The 16,552-nt window shown below is 53.7% G+C and overlaps 1 protein-coding gene across 3 annotated transcripts in view; it reads right to left on the reverse strand.

Moving 5' to 3' along the window:
* Positions 1-16,552, reverse strand: part of STXBP1 (syntaxin binding protein 1) — a 59,752-nt gene that overhangs the window by 4,736 nt on the left and 38,464 nt on the right. The window contains exons 11-19 of one of the 3 annotated variants that reach the window (XM_067542163.1): positions 16,402-16,462; positions 15,554-15,619; positions 14,542-14,622; positions 13,315-13,453; positions 12,408-12,517; positions 11,030-11,131; positions 6,297-6,382; positions 4,184-4,338; positions 2,376-2,501 (exon numbers count right to left, since the gene is read on the reverse strand). In XM_067542163.1, coding sequence (XP_067398264.1) covers positions 2,392-2,501; positions 4,184-4,338; positions 6,297-6,382; positions 11,030-11,131; positions 12,408-12,517; positions 13,315-13,453; positions 14,542-14,622; positions 15,554-15,619; positions 16,402-16,462 — 910 coding nt within the window. In that variant the 3' untranslated portion in view covers positions 2,376-2,391. The remainder of the gene's footprint in view (positions 1-2,375; positions 2,502-4,183; positions 4,339-6,296; positions 6,383-11,029; positions 11,132-12,407; positions 12,518-13,314; positions 13,454-14,541; positions 14,623-15,553; positions 15,620-16,401; positions 16,463-16,552) is intronic. The other 2 variants (XM_067542165.1, XM_067542164.1) reach the window with 2 other exon arrangements.

Below are 16,552 nucleotides of genomic sequence, written 5' to 3' on the forward strand. Positions count from 1 at the left end.
CGCGCAATGAAGCACTGCTACTCAGCAGTGATAGGGCTAATGCTCCACTGGCCTTTGGAAAGTGCTGGTCAGTTTATGGAGAAGTATTATTAGTATAAATGTGATTGGTTGAGGAGCTCCAGGGATGGAGTCAGAGACAAAGCTTTTACTGGCCTGATAAACTGCTTACTGGGGTGGCCATTTTACACCCACTGAAAGAAATGAAGGATATGTAGCGCCAAAGACTGCCACCTGCCTGCAATCTGCACGCCATCTGCACTGACAAGTAAACTCCCACTAGGATACTAAAGCTCGGCTGGAAGAACCTCCTCGCCTCTAACAATGCTTTTGCTGTTTGCGTCCTGCAAAAGCAGAGCTCGAGACCTAAGAGCCATGTTCGAAAAGCGGGTCCTGAACGGCACCGGACTGACATTTTGGCTCTACCGCGTGCGTCTCTTCCACGTCTCTTGACTGACTGCAGACCTGGCTGGGGCGTGTGTGTATGTGTGTGATAAGAAGGGAACACTGAGCCAAGCTGACATCTCGAGTGCATGCCGGGTGAGCAGCCTGGGGCGGCAGAGGAGATGTCATTGCCATGGCTGCTTTTTAACAGAAATGTTTCTGGAGTCCTGCTGTGCATTTGCACAGCAACCTTGCCTCCTCAAATGCTTTTGCCTGGCAAATTTTGCAGTGGGGGGAGGGGAATGAGGTTTAAGCCTGAAGCAAAAGACTGCACTGAAGAAACATTAGCCTGGATGCTAACAGACGGCCCAGTAAAGCCAATTCTCTCCCTGGCACCCGAATGCCATTTGCTCTGGCTGTGGACAGTGGCCCTTTAATACAGCGGCTGCTTGGCTTCAAGTTGGGACAGTGCATAAAGGGACTCGTGACCCTGGTGGGCCACAGATCTGTGTTCACATGGCGAGAGTGGCTGCAATCGGATCCAGTTTAAACAAAACTAAAGGGAAGCACTTGGGCCCGTGGCCACCGTGATAATCACTCTGCCAATCCCTGGCACGTACTGGGTGACGCGCCAGACATGGAGGGCAGGCGGTTCCGGAAGGGCTGGAGGTGCGCCTCCTCTGCCCTCAGCTCAGCGTGGCAGCGCCTGTGACACAAGTGTTTGTCTGGTCAGAGCCGGCAGGACTTTGCCGGAGAGAGGCAGGAATAATGAACATCCAGCCACTTTTGCATCAGCGTGGCTCTCCTTTACCTGATCCTTCACAAGCTGCTTCTAATAGACCGAGACACTTGGAGCATTTCTAGATGTAGAGAGAGAGTGTCACATCCCCTTTAGAAAACGGGTCAGCATCAACTGGTGCTACTGTACTTGCACTGGTGGAGGGTCCTTTACTATTCTTTCCCCTACCACTTTCAGCCTTTCCCCATTTATACCCAAACCCATGTGAACAAACCCCACCTCTCTTCTCCTGGGCTGTAACTGATAAGTCCCCCTTACCCACTGTCATTGGCCTTAAGACGCCAGTGTTTGTATACAGTCTCCTTACACCGCCATGGATGCTGCACAGAATAAAGCTGGGTGAAATCCTGGCCCTAGTGAAGTCAACGAGAGTTTTTCCATTGACTTTAACAAGACCAGGATTTGATCCCATGTCTCTGAAGCTGCTAAAGCAGTAACATGGCTCCCTTTAGTTTGTTCCCTTGACATCCCAAAACATCCTAGACCCAGAAGATTGAAATAGTCCCAGAGGGAGAAAGCTGCATGAAATAGGCTATATCAACAACTCAACTTTCTCCCGTGGAATGGATGTCATCTGTATTGCAGTGATTAGTATCCAACAGTAATGTAACTTCGTTATCGCATGCTGCAAGGAGTCTACGTGGCTCTTGCCACCTGGAAACCCTGGTTTGTCCTAACACATGATCTGCTTGCTATACATGTCCTCTCTGTATCCAAAGTAGGGGACTGTTGATTCAGCTACACATTGTTTCCTCTCATGCTGCACATCCATGCATGTGCCGTCTGGGCCTAACCATGCACACGCTCTGAAGGCCTGCAAATCACGGGTCCATCGCGTGCCCTGTCCCTGTTCAGATGCCTTTAAGTGTAAGTGTCTCTCCAGTCAAGTTAAAGCCAGCGACCCATTGCTGCCAGTGTCTCCGTGAGTACGTAATGGGGAACTAATGGCATGAGGTTATGCCGACAAGTTCTGGGCAAAAAGAGATTCATGATATAGGGTTAATGGAGGCAGCGCTGGACACATTTTCAAATCGGTAGTAAGAACGGCAAGCATTTTCTCATCAAAGAACCAAATAAAAAAAGAAAAAGAAAAGAGTAAAAATAATAATAATAATTAAAGAAAAAGAGTGACGGAAGAATCAAAGAAAACCCTTCCGCGTGGAAGAGTTTCTTTTCTTTAATAAGCTGCTTTTACTTTGTTTCTTTGGCTCTCACTCCATTGTTGGAGCCTGATCCTCAAAAGATACCCTAGTGGAGTCCCTGAAGTCGGGGTGCCTCAGGTCCATGAGAAATTTGGTGGGAGTAAGAATGTGAGTAGAACCTGTGAGAGAACAGAGGCGGGCTGACTTCTTGAACAGAAATAAATTAAAGGAACATGCCAACTTAGGCCTAATATTCATAATACACAGCAGGTGAGGATGTGTGAGAAAGCCAGTGAGAGAGACACAGAGAGAGACGGGGATAAATGGACGATTGGATGAGCAAACACCACGTGCATTAACACATGAGCCCCGAGGCTGGGCTTATGCGGTCACCCCTGGGCCTCCATGCCTGAAGGTGTGTTGTATGAAGACAACAGCAACAGTCTATCGCCCACCTCCTCCCCCAGCCCTCACCTCAGATTTCTGCTGAGCTGCGAGGCTTCCAAGCCGCGCGCTAGGACTCAAGGCCAAATCCAGTGTCTCTGAAGCCAATGGGAGTCATTCCATTGGCGCCAGTGGACGTTGTATCAAGTCAGACGAGAGAAACCTTGACGGAATTGTAATGGGCGAGGCCTTAGTGGGAACCCTGCTTAGCGAGGAGGCCCAGAGGTAAACCACTGCCACCCAGGAAGGGTTTGAGACACTCGTCGTCGTCGTCAGGGGACATTAAACACGCATGCAGCGATCGCAGAGTCACAGGCCAGAGAGCGCGTTAACGGCAGATATTACGCGGCCATGGGAACGGTTACACAGAAGTGCACTGAGAGATGGCTGAGCAGGCTGTGGGGGTTGGAGGGTTAAGGCGAGTGAGTGGAGAAAATCCAGTGAGCAGACGAGGTGCTGGTTAGAGGACCCACAAGGGGCGTCGTCCCCCCCCCGGTCTACGTTTTGTATTTGGCGAGCTGAGCCGTGTTGTGCTAAGGACACAGGCCTGAGTGGATTCAGCTGAGCCCAGCATGGGAAGCCAACATGAGTGAATTTTGTACTCAGGAACGTGGGGGCCCAAGAGCACTCACTAGAATGCGGCACAGATTCTCCCATACCCCTCACAGCTGACCGCCAACTCCTCCTGCTATTCTAGACCTGCCTCCACCCCAAGCACAGACAGACATGGAGCATCCACAGTGCATTTCAGGCTTGAACTGCAGCAAGGAAAAGGCCAGCCTCTCCCTGTCAGAATCATGCATTAGGCAGACCTTCTCCCCTGGAGTGTTTGTGGCTCCTCATGCTTCCTCCACAAGCTGGATTTTGGCTCTACCCCATGGACATAAACATATTCTGTGCTGCCCATCTGGCAGCGCCTCCAAGCATTTGCCCTGGAGAAGCAGAGCTGTGCAGCTGCATGCATTTTCTGACCAATAAAAACCATCAGGGTGTGACAGGAATTAATCAAATCTCATGCTTCAGGACCAAAACAGATCACTTCAGGGGTCAGGAAGGAAGCTCCCCTTTCCTCCCACCCAACCATCCCCCATGTGTAACACTGAAAAACTGGCTGGGGGAGACAAGTCACCTTCCCCCAAAGCATCAAGTATTGGCCACTGGCAGAACCAGGACACCAGACTCAATGGGTCAGTGGTTTGTAGGGGCAAATCCTATGTTTTCAGGTGGGGTGGGGGGAAAGGAGCTTTCCACATCGGTCCTTTCCACACGGGCATCTGGAGACTGGATTTTGTTTACTTGCCTTTGGCACAGAGAGGAATGGCATTCAGAGAGAGGGTGAGACACAGAAGCATGGGATGGAGCCAGAGAGTGCGATGGAGCTGTGCGCGGCTCCGCCCGGAACGCCTGCAGCACTCACCTATTAGCACCTCCCACTTCCCGCTGGCTTGCGTCACCTCGTAGGCGCAGCGCATCTCGCTCAGGCTCACGCCCCCGAGGATGAAGATGATGAGGCGAGGGCCAGTCCTGTACTCACCAGGGGCCTTGTTCTTGTGCCAGTGTCCGTAGCGGGCACTAGACAGGGAAGAGAGGAAGGAGTGAGGCGGAACGCAGCATACAGTATCTGCACTCAGAATGCTTTGCAATCGCTACCCACAGTGCTAATCAACTCCTATGTCTGCTCATTACTACGGAAGAGTGAAGGCCTCTGGGCGGTACTGGGTGAGAGACATGGCCTGGTGCCTGGGCACAAGGCAGGGAGTCAGGACGCCTGGGTTCTGTTCCCAATTCCCTCTGCAGTCTTGAATGAGTCACAGTACCCGTAGAGAAACTGAAGCAGGGAATTCCATACTGAGGCAGAGAGGTTAACAATGCTGTCTGCCCTCCTGGGGCAGTTGAGAGGGTGAGTTGCTTTTTCCAATTAGCAGTAAGTTACCCCTCTGTTACAGATGGGGAAACTGAGGCACAGAGCAGTTACGTGACTTAACACGGACACGTGCCTGGATGACAAACCCGATACACATTCTGACACCATTTTCCAGCGCTAGGTGTTCCAGTTTAGGAAAGGTGCAGGATTTGAATTCAGGCCCTGACCTAGCGTTGCTGCAGAACAGGAGTGAGGCATACCTCACACCCGCATGCCTGCCCGTGCCTGGCTCTAGGCACTCTGAACAACGCCGCACTCCCACGGAGTCAGAAGGCAAACAACGAAAGCGGAGTCGCTGTGAGTCGCTGGCGCTGGGGCGACTTTGTGTTTATCCGCCTGCCAAGTACACGTACTTTTGTAGCCGGTTCCGAAGACCCCCACCTCATCCGTTTACAGCGAACAGGGTTGAGCTGTGTCCAGACTGCAGCTTCTCTTACCCACGTCTGTGCAGCCACACCAGCCCCACCATGGTGTGAAAACCTGAGCAATTATTCTCTAATGCCTTAGTGGGGGAGAGGTGGCCTGGGGGACCGGCACAGAGGGCAATGCATTTTGGGATGTTGTGACAGAGTGAAATGTCATAGGGGGGCAGAAAAACCCCCCACAAGGAGCTGACTCCGCTTAACCAATCCTGTCAGAGCCTGCTGGGAATGGGCGGGGCCTGGGACTATATAAGCCAGACCCAGCTCATTCAAGGGATGAGAAGAGTGTCAAGGGAAAACAGCTGATGGAGCAGGGCTCTCCTGGGAGAAAGGTACTGAGTATGGGGCAAACTGGGCCTGCCTCCGTAGGAAACTTTGGACTTGCCTGAAAGGTAAGAGAACTTATGGGGAAATGAGGCTAGAGACTTTGGGTGTAGATGATCATAAACTAAACACTGACAGACCCTTTAATAAGTGTTACTATCTTCTCTCTGGCTCCCTTTTTTTCCTGCCCCTCACCCTTTTCTTTTCCTGGTCTGCCAGGCAATATGGAGACCTGGGGAGGAAGGAGGAGTCATTCAACCTGTTACCCAGGCACTGTTGTTGGTCCCAGCCACCCAGCAAACTGCAGAACGGTCTGGGTGGGTTACGGGAGGTCAGTTGTGTGCCAGGTTAGGTCTGCAGAAAGGCTGATGAATTGCTGGCTGCCGTGTCCGCTGAGTGTTGAGTGCGTTGTGTAGAACAAGCCAGGCTTTGAGCAGCCCATGGCAGTAACGGATTACAAGGTGTGGTAGGAAGGTAGGTTGTGGTTAGGGCTCTGCATAGGGTCTCAGCTGACCTGAGTTCAGTTCCTGGCCCCGCCACACACTATCTGTGTGGTGTTGGGCAAATCATTTATCTACCCTGTGCCTCCTTTCACATCTTTACAAAGGGGCTGATGCTTCCCTGCCTGCCCAGCGTGCTGGAAGGATGTAATCCCTCATGGCTTCTGAGGCTCCTACACTAGGCTGATGTGACCCATATGAGCAGAGACCTCTAATGTAGACAGGGCCTAATTGGGAGCTGTTCTGTGACCTACCAAGTCTTGAAACCGAGGGAAGCCAAGAGGGGCAGAGAGGCAAGGATGACATGAGGCTTGAAGCTGCACCTCCTCCCAGAAAGGACATTCACAGGCCTCTACCTACCTGACTGCAGTGGTACTGAAGGAGGCTGAGGAGCGGGTGGAGATATAAGGGTAGTGTTTGGTGTCCAGTTTGTCCTCAATCGTGTCCTGGGAAGAGAGGAGCCTGACGTCAGTATTTAGCGGGCAAGCCGATGTGATGCTGTCTGCATCAGCGCTCCAATTCCACTCACTGGGCAGCTTCTGGGACCCAGCTGTTGAGGTCGCTCCAAGGGGGCGAACCCTTCCCATTGGCGCCTCGGCAGAATTATTCACCATCTATCCCATCGAAAAGAGCCCAGCTGCCGCCTGAGCTCTAGCATCGTCTCGGTAACTGAATCCTGCCCCAGCCAAGGAGGGCTGGACTAGATGACCTCTTGATACCCCTTCGAGACCTGCAGTTCAGAGAGTCTCTAGTTTCTCTGGCTCCTTCCTGGGTTGACCAGCCAGCCCAATGAGCCAGTCACTCTCCGTGGCACAGGCCACATACAGCAGCTGCTGAATACCTAGGGCAAGCCCTAAACCTAAGACACCCGCATGCCACGCTGTGGGCTTCAGAGGGCCTCTGGAAGAGGCCTATAAGGCAGCAGATCTGCTGTGCCTGTGCATTGAGGGCCTTTATTAAGCTAGGAGAGCCGATGTCATCCTGACATTCCCTGATCTGAGCATGGGCCTGCTCTGTGCCTTGCTAGGACCACATCCTCAAAGGTGTTCAGACATCCCAGAGACGTCAGGAGCCTAAATGCCCGTGAGCAGCGGGGCCTCAGTGAGAGCTCTGGCACCTGCAATGATTTTGGGGGGAGCAGCGTTGGGTAAAAGTCTCTCTCTGAGATAGAGACTAATTTACAACCCTCTCTATTAGGATTTTGACCCACCTTCTTTTCCATGGGGACTGTGGGGAATGGAGCCGGGCCCCTGTTGGGACTCGGTTGTAATGAAGATAAAATGGAGGCAGTTGGACCCGGACAAAGCCCAGCCTGTGGCGCCTAGCATCACCGCACAGGATCTCCTGGCATCCTAACTTGGACTCAGCAGTCACGCAAGGGGCTTCTGCTGGGATTAGCAGCTCACCTAATAGAGTCTGATCCCAGGGCTGGCTGTATACATGGGGCTTTCAAAGGATCCTAAGGGACTTGGGTGTATAACTCTCTTAGGCTCCTCTGAATTTCCTAGCCTACTCTAGTAGGCTATCACAGAGTAGGAAGGGGGCAGGCAGGGGGCTGACAAGCTCCCTCCCAGTTCAACTCTGCAGTCAGAGGTCAAGTGCATGTGTAAATGTGTAGTCTCTGGCAACCACTTGCCCTGGGCTGGCTGCATGTCCCTCTGGGTCCCCTGGCATAATGACTGTCACTCCTGACCACAGCACACCTCACCAAGCCCTGGTCTAGATGGGAAAGTCAGAGCCGTCCCTAGGGTATGGCGAATCAGGCTGACCACCCCATTCTTTGGGGGGCCCTGCGCTTCGACATCACAAGAGTTGCCACACCCTGCCCTAAGAAAGAGCGGAAGTATGTCCGAAAATGTGACCAAACCTGTCCAATTTTTTTTTTTTTTTTACCGCAACGAAGATGGCGGATTTTGCATTTCCGGCTCTGGTTGTGTGGCGCTGGAAGCCAGAAATTCAGGAAGTGACTAGGCCCAAAACACATGAAATGACCCGCGATGTTAAGGGGGGGCCCACGCAGTGTGATTTGCCCCGGGCCCTGCACCTTTCTAGGGACGGCCCTGGGGAAAGTTACACTAGTTTAACTTAAATTTGATTTTTAAACCAGCTTGGTTAAATCGGTGCAACCCCCTGTGTGGTTTCCCTTCCACCAGTTTAGCTTCCACCAGTTGCCAGTCGACTTGCGCTGAACTGAAACAAATGTGCCCAAACAGGGGTTTGCACCAATTTAAACTAGGATGTGAATTTAAGCCGGTTTAGTGAAACCGGAGCAACTGTCTCTTGTGGACTAGGCTGGAATCCCCCTGAACAATGCCTATGCTGCTGACAGTGCCGTAGACGGGAGTGGGGCTATTTTCCTCCAGCGTTGGGCGCACAAAGCACTGTGCACGCTGTGGGTCGGATTCTGATCTCGGCTACCCCTGACAATCCAGAGTAATCCACTGACGTTAGTTCTCACCGAGGTGCACGTGAGATCAGTGGTCTAGGGTCTGCAGGGCTAGGCTCTAATATACCTGGTTCTGCAATTAAAATCCCGAGGACCGTCACTTAAACTGCAGCTGAAAAGCTGACAAGTCACCCCATGAGTTCCCAGCGCCTCCAGCACTCGTAATGGGGGAAGAACAGGAGCGAGCCAGCTGTGTCGCTCCTGAACGGGAGCTCTTTGTCTCTGCTGGTTCACAACCACCTCCTGTCACCCCCTGGGTCTCTGAGCCTGACAAGGTGATTATTATGTACAGCTCCGCAGCGTGACCTATTAGGAACCCTGCTGCGCCATGCACCCTCAGTGAGTCATTGCCATCTGCTCAGATGATTTACTCATTACCCCGGCCCCTACTAGCGCAGGGCTGAGCCCAGGGTCAGGGAGCGCTGATTAGTGTCTCGGTTATTGCCTTCAGCAGAGGTCACGGACAGGAAAGAGGTTTATTAACCCAGGGGTGGCAGGAGAGGAAACAGCCATCTGGGGGGGACATGGCTGATGTGGGAGGTAGGTGGAGCAGTGACTCAGTGTCAAGGATAAAGCCAAAGTTAGGGCCATAGGTCCCTGCTTCTGTCTCCTCTCTCCCAGGTTTGTGGTTGATTTCATAGCACTTCCCAAGGGTTCTTTAGATCAATTACTTGGCGGTCAAAGAGAGACTGCCATAGCTCTGTGTGCACAAGATTCCTCTGTGCACCTCTCTTCTCCCCGACACCCCCTCATAAAATATTAGCTATCCTTTCCTGCCCCCGGTGTGGGGATAATAACACCTCCACTGATGTCCTCAAAACAAGTTTCCTCCTGTACAGCATCAATAATATCCAAAGCGTTGCCAGATTGGATCACAGTAGGGGTCCATCTAATTCATGAACCAATTATGAACTCTTTGGGGCAGGAACCCACTTTTTGTGCAGTTTGCACAGCACCTCGCACCATGGGATTCGCACCAGCACCTTGCACCAGCACCTCGCCCTGGGATTCGCAGTCTGTTACCATCCAGTTTAAGTTCTCAGCCATTTGGGGCTTTTTACACACCTGACTATGAATTACACCTGTGCACCAGCACAGCCTTGGGTAACTGGTAAATAGCAATAGCCCGTTTCCGGCCGTGACCAGCACCAGAGGGAAGTGTAAAACTCTGGAATGGGAAGTTATGGAATAACCTGAGTGGCGTGAGGGAAATTTCTTCCAAGCCCTAGGTGGCTAGCTAGTGTTTACTCCTCTTTAACCAGGCTGAGGGTCCCCTGAGCACACAGAGGAGAGAGCTTCTCTCATGATGATGAGGGATTGGTCTCAGATCTGGCTCTTAGCCGCTCTGCCCCACTTCTGTTAGGGCAAATAGATCTTAGACAAAGTTTGAATCCAGGATTTTGCTCTGGGCTCCAGCGTTCTCCTTTGGATTTTGGAAATAGTTTTAAAACCTTCTGGTGTCGGATGCAGGCTCTGTCAGAGGGGACACATCCACCTCTCCAAAGCCGTGGCTGTGTTCCTCTTCAGGGCTGTCTTTTGCCATTAGGTGGCGGCATAGACAAGGGTCCTGACCTGCGTCACTGAGAAATTAACACCTGTCCAGCACAGAACAGCTTGGCCCCAGTTTGCCTGCAAGGTTGCTCTATTCTGGTCGGCCAGCAGGTTTATTATTATGGCAATTACCCTTGAAAGGTCAGACTGGAAAACGTCTTTTCAAACCCAGCGCTGCTCTCGGCGCCAGGCAGGATCAGAACTCTGTATTCCTTAGGATTGGGGCTGGGGAGGAATTGAGCACATCTGTTTTCTTACCCCTCCCCACCCTGCTCCCCCATGGAATGACCTTCGCCGCGTGATACCAGAGCCCAGGGATACAGGGTGACCGGCTCACAGAGAGGCCAGTGATTGGGTGCTGGTTTTCAGATGTGTGGGGTGCCCGCAGCTCCAGATCACTCTGCACATCTGAATAAATGCAATCCTCAATGGGGGGAAGGTCTGCTCTCTAGATCAGAGTGTGCAGCATGCGCTCTCCGTGGCTCTCCAGCTCGGTGAGCTGAGGGATACAGCCCGGACGGTCCGTGCTGTAAAGGACCTTGGGGCCCTGGAAGCAGGTGAATGACTATGTTTTACTGTAGCACTTAGGAGCCCCAGTCATGGACTGGAGCCCATTGAGCGAGGTGCTGGGTGTCAGGCTGGTGAGTCTTGCCCACATGCCCAGGGTTTAGCTGATCGCCATATTTGGGGTCAGGAAGGAACCTTCCCCCAGGGCAGATTGGCAAAGGCACTGGAATTTTATCGCCTTCCTCTGCAGCATGGGGCACGGCTCACTTGCTGGTGGATTCTCTGTACTTTGAAGTTTTTAAACCATGATTTGAGGACGTCAATAACTGTGTCTTAGGTGAGGGGTCTATTACTGGAGTGGGTGGGTGAGGTTCTGTGGCCCGCGTTGTGCAGCAGGTCAGACTAGATGATCATGATGGTCCCTTCTGACCTGGTAATCGATGAGTAAACTCAGAACAGACAGTCCCTGCCCCAAAGACCTTGCAGTCTAAGCACCAGACTCCAGGATCTTGCAGCAATCCCATGGAAGATCCCCACTAGCAACACTCCCCGTTCTCCCTGCCTCACTGTCCCCATGCTCCTTATTTACCTCCATGATGTCCTTCACGACCGGGGTCCATCGTGAGAGCTGGTAGGTCTGCTCGCTGATACGCTCCTTCCGTTCTGGCTTGCTCCTGCGACGCAAGGTAGACTGGACACAAATGACACATGCAGAGAGGCCTTAAAATGTAGGCTCCGTAACTGAGCCTACAGGACAGAGAGGGGCTTTCAGAGGGGGGGGGGGGGAGGGTGTGGAGGAGAAGGAGGGAGGGTCTGATAATGGGGTATGGACCCTTCCCTGCTAGGGCGGTCTTTCAAATCCAGTCCAGGTTGGCAGGAACCAAAATGAGTTGCGCGGCTCGCAGTTCAGTCCCCCCCATGTTCACCACAGAAAAGCTGTCACCACATCTCCCCCGTGTTCTCCCCACCCACCCACATCGGCAGCCTCGGCAGAAAGCCAAGGAGTGACTAGGCCATGAAGACTGGCCCCTCCACTCCCCACTGATGGAGGAGAGCAGGAAGCCTGCACTTCTGCTGCCTGGGCCTTGTCTGCCTGGTGTCTTCAGGGCTGTTCATCCAGCTCCTTCCGTGAAGACTAAGAGTGGAAATAAAACACCATGGAGTTTCTCCACGGGGCCTCTCGCTGCCCCAGGAGCCGCGGGTTCAGGTCACTAGTGACTGCCCTGCTGTTTATGCAGCGCCCAGAGAATCACCGCGCGGGGTGGGGGGGGTCATAGGGAACAGTCAGTTTAATCCAGCCACGCCACAGGTGTCTGCAGCCAGCTGTTAATCTCCACTGGTGTGAGTGGAAGAGAATACAGCGATAGCAGTTCAAGGCCAGAGCCCTATCCCAATGATGTCCTGAGGGGGGGTCCATTTCTTCACTGGAGTGGTCCCTTATCCTTTCCCCATGCTTCAATGATCCTCTGTCATTTACAACTTGACTATCGGGGGGGTCTCACCACTCTACTAGAGAGAGGTCCAGTCGGGCTGGATCCACAACCTTCTGACCCAGAGATGAGCGCATTAGCTGGTCCCAGACTCACTAATTCCCCCTTGTTACAAAAGTGCAGTCACTTCCTCCTTCCCAGCTTCTGTAGAGATCAATCCACACCTGCCATTTTGGATTTAATTACAATCCCATAGCCAACAGCATTTCGCTGTCATTTTAGTGGCTTCCTCTGATGTCTACCAGACATGTAATCCTAATCCTGCTAATCCTAAACCAGGACAGTTAGTGGGATGGTGTTACTTGATCCCACAGCTTGTGACCATTGGAGAACCAGAGCCAGTCACGGTCTGGCAGTGCTGGAGGCATGATCTACTTATAGTTGGGAGTCTCTCTGTCAGTCATAAGCAAGCGTGTCTGGGCTTGGTGCCTGGGGTAGGACGCAGGGACTCGGGGCAGGGGGCCATTGGGCGCTTACATCTGTGATGATGGGCACCCCAAGGTGGGCCATGTTGGTGATGATCTCGCTGTCCTCTGGCGGGATCTGCGCGTGCTGGATCAGTTTGTTCAGGTTTTCCTCGGTGATCCCTAGGAATGCAAACAAGGAAGAGTCTCCCAAACTGAAACTGTTCTGGTCTGGGGTCGGGGGTCCCCACCCATCAATCAGCAGCCGTAAGCATCAATCATGAGGTGCCTCACTCAGCACAAGAACAATACACTTCCCCCGTCACTTCATCACTTCCCTCCCCCAGAGCTGCTCTCTTCCCTAAAGTGCTGCAGTTTGTGTGCATTGCTTCTGCATCTCCTGCCGCGTATCTCCAGCCCAGGAAGCTGGGTGGCTTGGCGGGGAAGTCAAGGGGTTAGGAGATTGGGGTTCTCGTTCCAGCTCTGTCACGGAACTGCTAGGTGACTTTGTGTCAATCACTCCGCCTCCCCGTGCCTCCGTTTCCTCCGTCTGTCGGAGAAGGAGGGCGACAGCCCCTTGGGAAAGCTCCGTCTCGCTGGAATGTTTGCAAAGCGGTGAAGCGCCGATCCATGACCTAGGATTACGATAGGTGGGGACGCTATTGAGGGGAGCAGCTTGGCACTTACAAGCTGGGCAGCTGGTGTTCTATGCCCAGGCTGAATATTTCGGTGGGTTACTGGTGTACAGAGTCGGACAGTAGCTCCAGTTCCCTGATATCTGATGGGCTGAACCCTTCAGCAACCAGTTCTCCTGGGTTCCATGTCTGAAAAGCAGACAGTGGGATCTGTCCCCACGGCTTCCCTTCTGTTCCTCTCTCCTTCCTCACTCCCCATCTCCCCGTCTTTCTCCATTGGCCTTCTGTGCCAAGGGGAGACCACCTGCCCACCCCCCGCCACCACCCGCACCCTCGCAGCACTACCGTTTTTCAGGAAGACGTAGAGCAGGATGATGCGGATCTTGTCGTAAGTGCTGACGTTCCCATCCAGCAGGATTGGGACAATGGCCCTCATGGGGTCCTTGATCTTCTCCCCCTCGGCATCCGTGCCCATAGCCAGGTCCTGCAGAGAATGCACACGCTCGTTACCCCTTGCTCCTGGAGTCCTCTCCAGGGCCGTGATGCGAGCCACCACAGGAAGCCTCTGGGCCAACGTCAGAGGGGGATGTGGAAGCTGGTCTCTGACTCGCTTCGGCCGACTTACACCCACTTCCCAGTGTGCAAGGGAGCAGAGCAGGGCTCCTCGGGGCACAGACTAAAAGGAGATGCTTGGCTTCTTTTAGCCTTTTCTGTGTGACAGGCCTGAAAACTGAAGCCAGTCTAGATGATGCAGCTGGATCACGAGGGCCGGAGGGAGCGAACAAGCAGCCAGATCTGCTTCTGCAGCAGGAGGCTAAGGGGGTGGCAGGAGGCAGCTAAAATTCCATCCCCCCCGAGTGCAGCTGTTGGCCTTCCAAGGAGCAGGCGGTTCAAACCCCAGCCCCGGCTTAACTGAGAGCAGCGTTTGGACCGTGGCAGTCAGGAAACACCTTGGCTGGTGACAGACAAAAGACCCCACCCTTCTGGGTAGGTCAGGGAGACTGAAACACTGGACCTGGAACAGGCCCCTTCTCTGCAGCGTCAGGGTCTAGGCCTGAGGATTGCCTCAATCGAGGGGAGCGTCTCCAGTGACCCGGCCCCTTTTACTGGGTGTGCGGAGGAGGGAGAGACTAGTTGGAAGCTCGACAAAAGACCCATTTACTCCTGCCTCTGGAGAGTTTTGCTTTCCCACCTGGGAAGGATTTGATATGCGGCCAGGGAGCTTCTGGGAAGGGGGAACAAACGGTGTCGAAATCAAAAGCACAAACTCTGGCCGTTCTGGGCTGCCGTCAGCCTGGCAGCGTAGGGCTCGGCCTCTTGGCACAGCCAGGTCTGACTGCAGTCGCGGTCCTGGCTCCTGCAACCGAGCCTCTAGCGTGCAAAGACCAGGCAGCATGGCACTAAAACCTCCCCAAGAATAGCCCCGGGAGGCCTGGGGAGATGTGTGCCCTGGTGAAGGAGGAATTTGCCGCTGGGTTCTGCAGGACCTTTGGGCTCCGAGACTGCCCTTGAGTTGGGGGTGACTGCATGGGGTGGTGGCAGGGGGGAGAGGGACAGAGAGGAGACCAATACCTGCTCAACTCGGCAGAGCTTATCCACAGTGCCTTGGTAGTGCTTCATGCAGTCTTCAGCTAGGTGCAGGTGAGTCGAGTACTAAGGAGACACAAGAGGTACAGAGACACTCCTAGCAGCGGCAGCAGCAGTCGGGGGGCCAGAGCCTCCGCTTTGGAGAAACTGGGTACTGACTTCCACCTGCGGAGGGTCTGGCCCTGTAATTTGAGCGTACGTGTGAACAGTCATCACATGAACTCTGCCCCCGGGCTGGCCCCCGAGCCTGCCACTCTCTCTCTGATCTCCCAGCCGCAGGGCTCTGCGGAAAACATCCATTTGTAGCTGTGCCACTAGAGATGTCCCTGGAAAACCAAGTCTGGGATGTCTAGCTACTCTCAGAGCTTTTGCTAAAGCTAAGCTAGTGGTTCCTCTTCCTCCTCCTCCTCCTCAGCCCTCTTATCACCATCACCTTTCCCCAGGAGAATGAATGACATGGACCATACATGAGGTTATAGACTGAGCTGTGGACAGGAGACCTAGTTTCAGCCCCAGCTCTAGGGTTCTAGACTCCAGGCATGTCACTTTTCCTCTTGCCCAGTTTTTCCTGTCTTTCTTTTATTTTTTTAAACTCTCTGGGGCCAGGGCTGACTCCTACTCTGTATCTGTACAGTTCCTCACACAAGGGGCCTTGATCTCAGGCGAGACCTCTAAGCTCTACTGTAATAATCATGTAGAAAGTTTAACAAAGTGGTTCCCAGCTACTTCCTTCCACATGAGGACGATTCCCTGCCCAGTTTCCTGTGCAGGCCCTCTCTCCTCCTGCTTCCCCAACCAACCACTTGGGCCTTAACAGAAGTCTCTCGATGGACCACCAGCAAGGGCTCCTCTGGTCACTGCTGGCCCACCGACCTCCGTGTGAGAACTGCCGCCTTAGCTGAAGGCAGAAGGCCAGTTTTCGACCTGTTATAGGGCAGGTTGTTCATGCCCCGATTCCTTTTGGTGAGCAGCCACCCGGTTTCCTCATGCATTTTACCTTGCTGAGTTCTTTCTGGTACTGGGGCATCTTCTTCAGCATCTGGGACAGGTCCCTCATTGTGGTCTGCAAGGAAAGGAGAGGGCATGACTTCCCCTGCTGTACCTCTGCCACCCGAGGGAGGCAGGCCAGGGAGGAAGACACCAATGGGAGCGTCACACCTCCTGCCTTGTAACTCTCTCGGGCAGTTGTTCGAATGGTGGTGGTGGTCAGGAGGTCCCCAAGTCTCCCCCTGGACTGACTAACTTTATGAGCACTGATAAGAGTTCTAGTGATGGAGGCTAGAGAAAGGGGATCGCGGGGAGCTGCAAGGAACGCCTGCCTCTGAAGCAGATGGTGCTGGCCACTGTCAGAGACCAGATCCTGGATGAGATGGACCCCAGGTCTGATCCAGTCTGGCACTCCTGTGTCCTTACGTGTCTGGTATTGTCCGCTGGCTGATGCAGGAAACTGATGGACCATCCTGGAGGGCAAGTCCTGTATTGCTAGAATGTGCTGTTGATGGCCTCAGAGGAGAAACCCCTCCTCCCTTTCTCCCCTCCCCTTGCCCCGGGGCTCAGGACCATGCCTAGGGTGGCGTTCATCCGCATTTGAGCCTCTAGGCATAACATGGATGGAGCATTGCCCTCTCCCCTCCTTTCGAAAAGGACCCGCTAGAGCCAGGTGGGATTGGAGGGTCCTTGGCGCTTTGCAGGATTGGGCCTCAAACATCCCTGCAGAACCTAACTCCCCCCCACCCCGGCTCCCTGCTCATTCCTTGTGAATGTCTCTAACGCACAGCTCCACTGCACGGGGTGGGACACGACCTGATAGCGGGAGTGCAGCTCCAACGCGAGCCAGGGCCTCACCTTCTCGCCGGTGTTCATCCGCTTGCTGGAAGAAAATTCCTTTAGGGAGCGGGTGACCTCCCTGCAAAGAAGGGGGTATGATGATCAGCAATCTGCTCCGGCCCGACGCCCTAACCCCGGCCTGCCCTCCCCCTTCCTCTCTTCCTTGCAG

Source organism: Emydura macquarii, unplaced genomic scaffold (genome assembly GCF_026122565.2).
Source record: "Emydura macquarii macquarii isolate MOO-44397 ecotype Brisbane River unplaced genomic scaffold, CSIRO-AGI_Emac_v2 contig_691, whole genome shotgun sequence".
In the NCBI taxonomy this organism is placed as follows: Eukaryota; Metazoa; Chordata; order Testudines; family Chelidae; genus Emydura; species Emydura macquarii.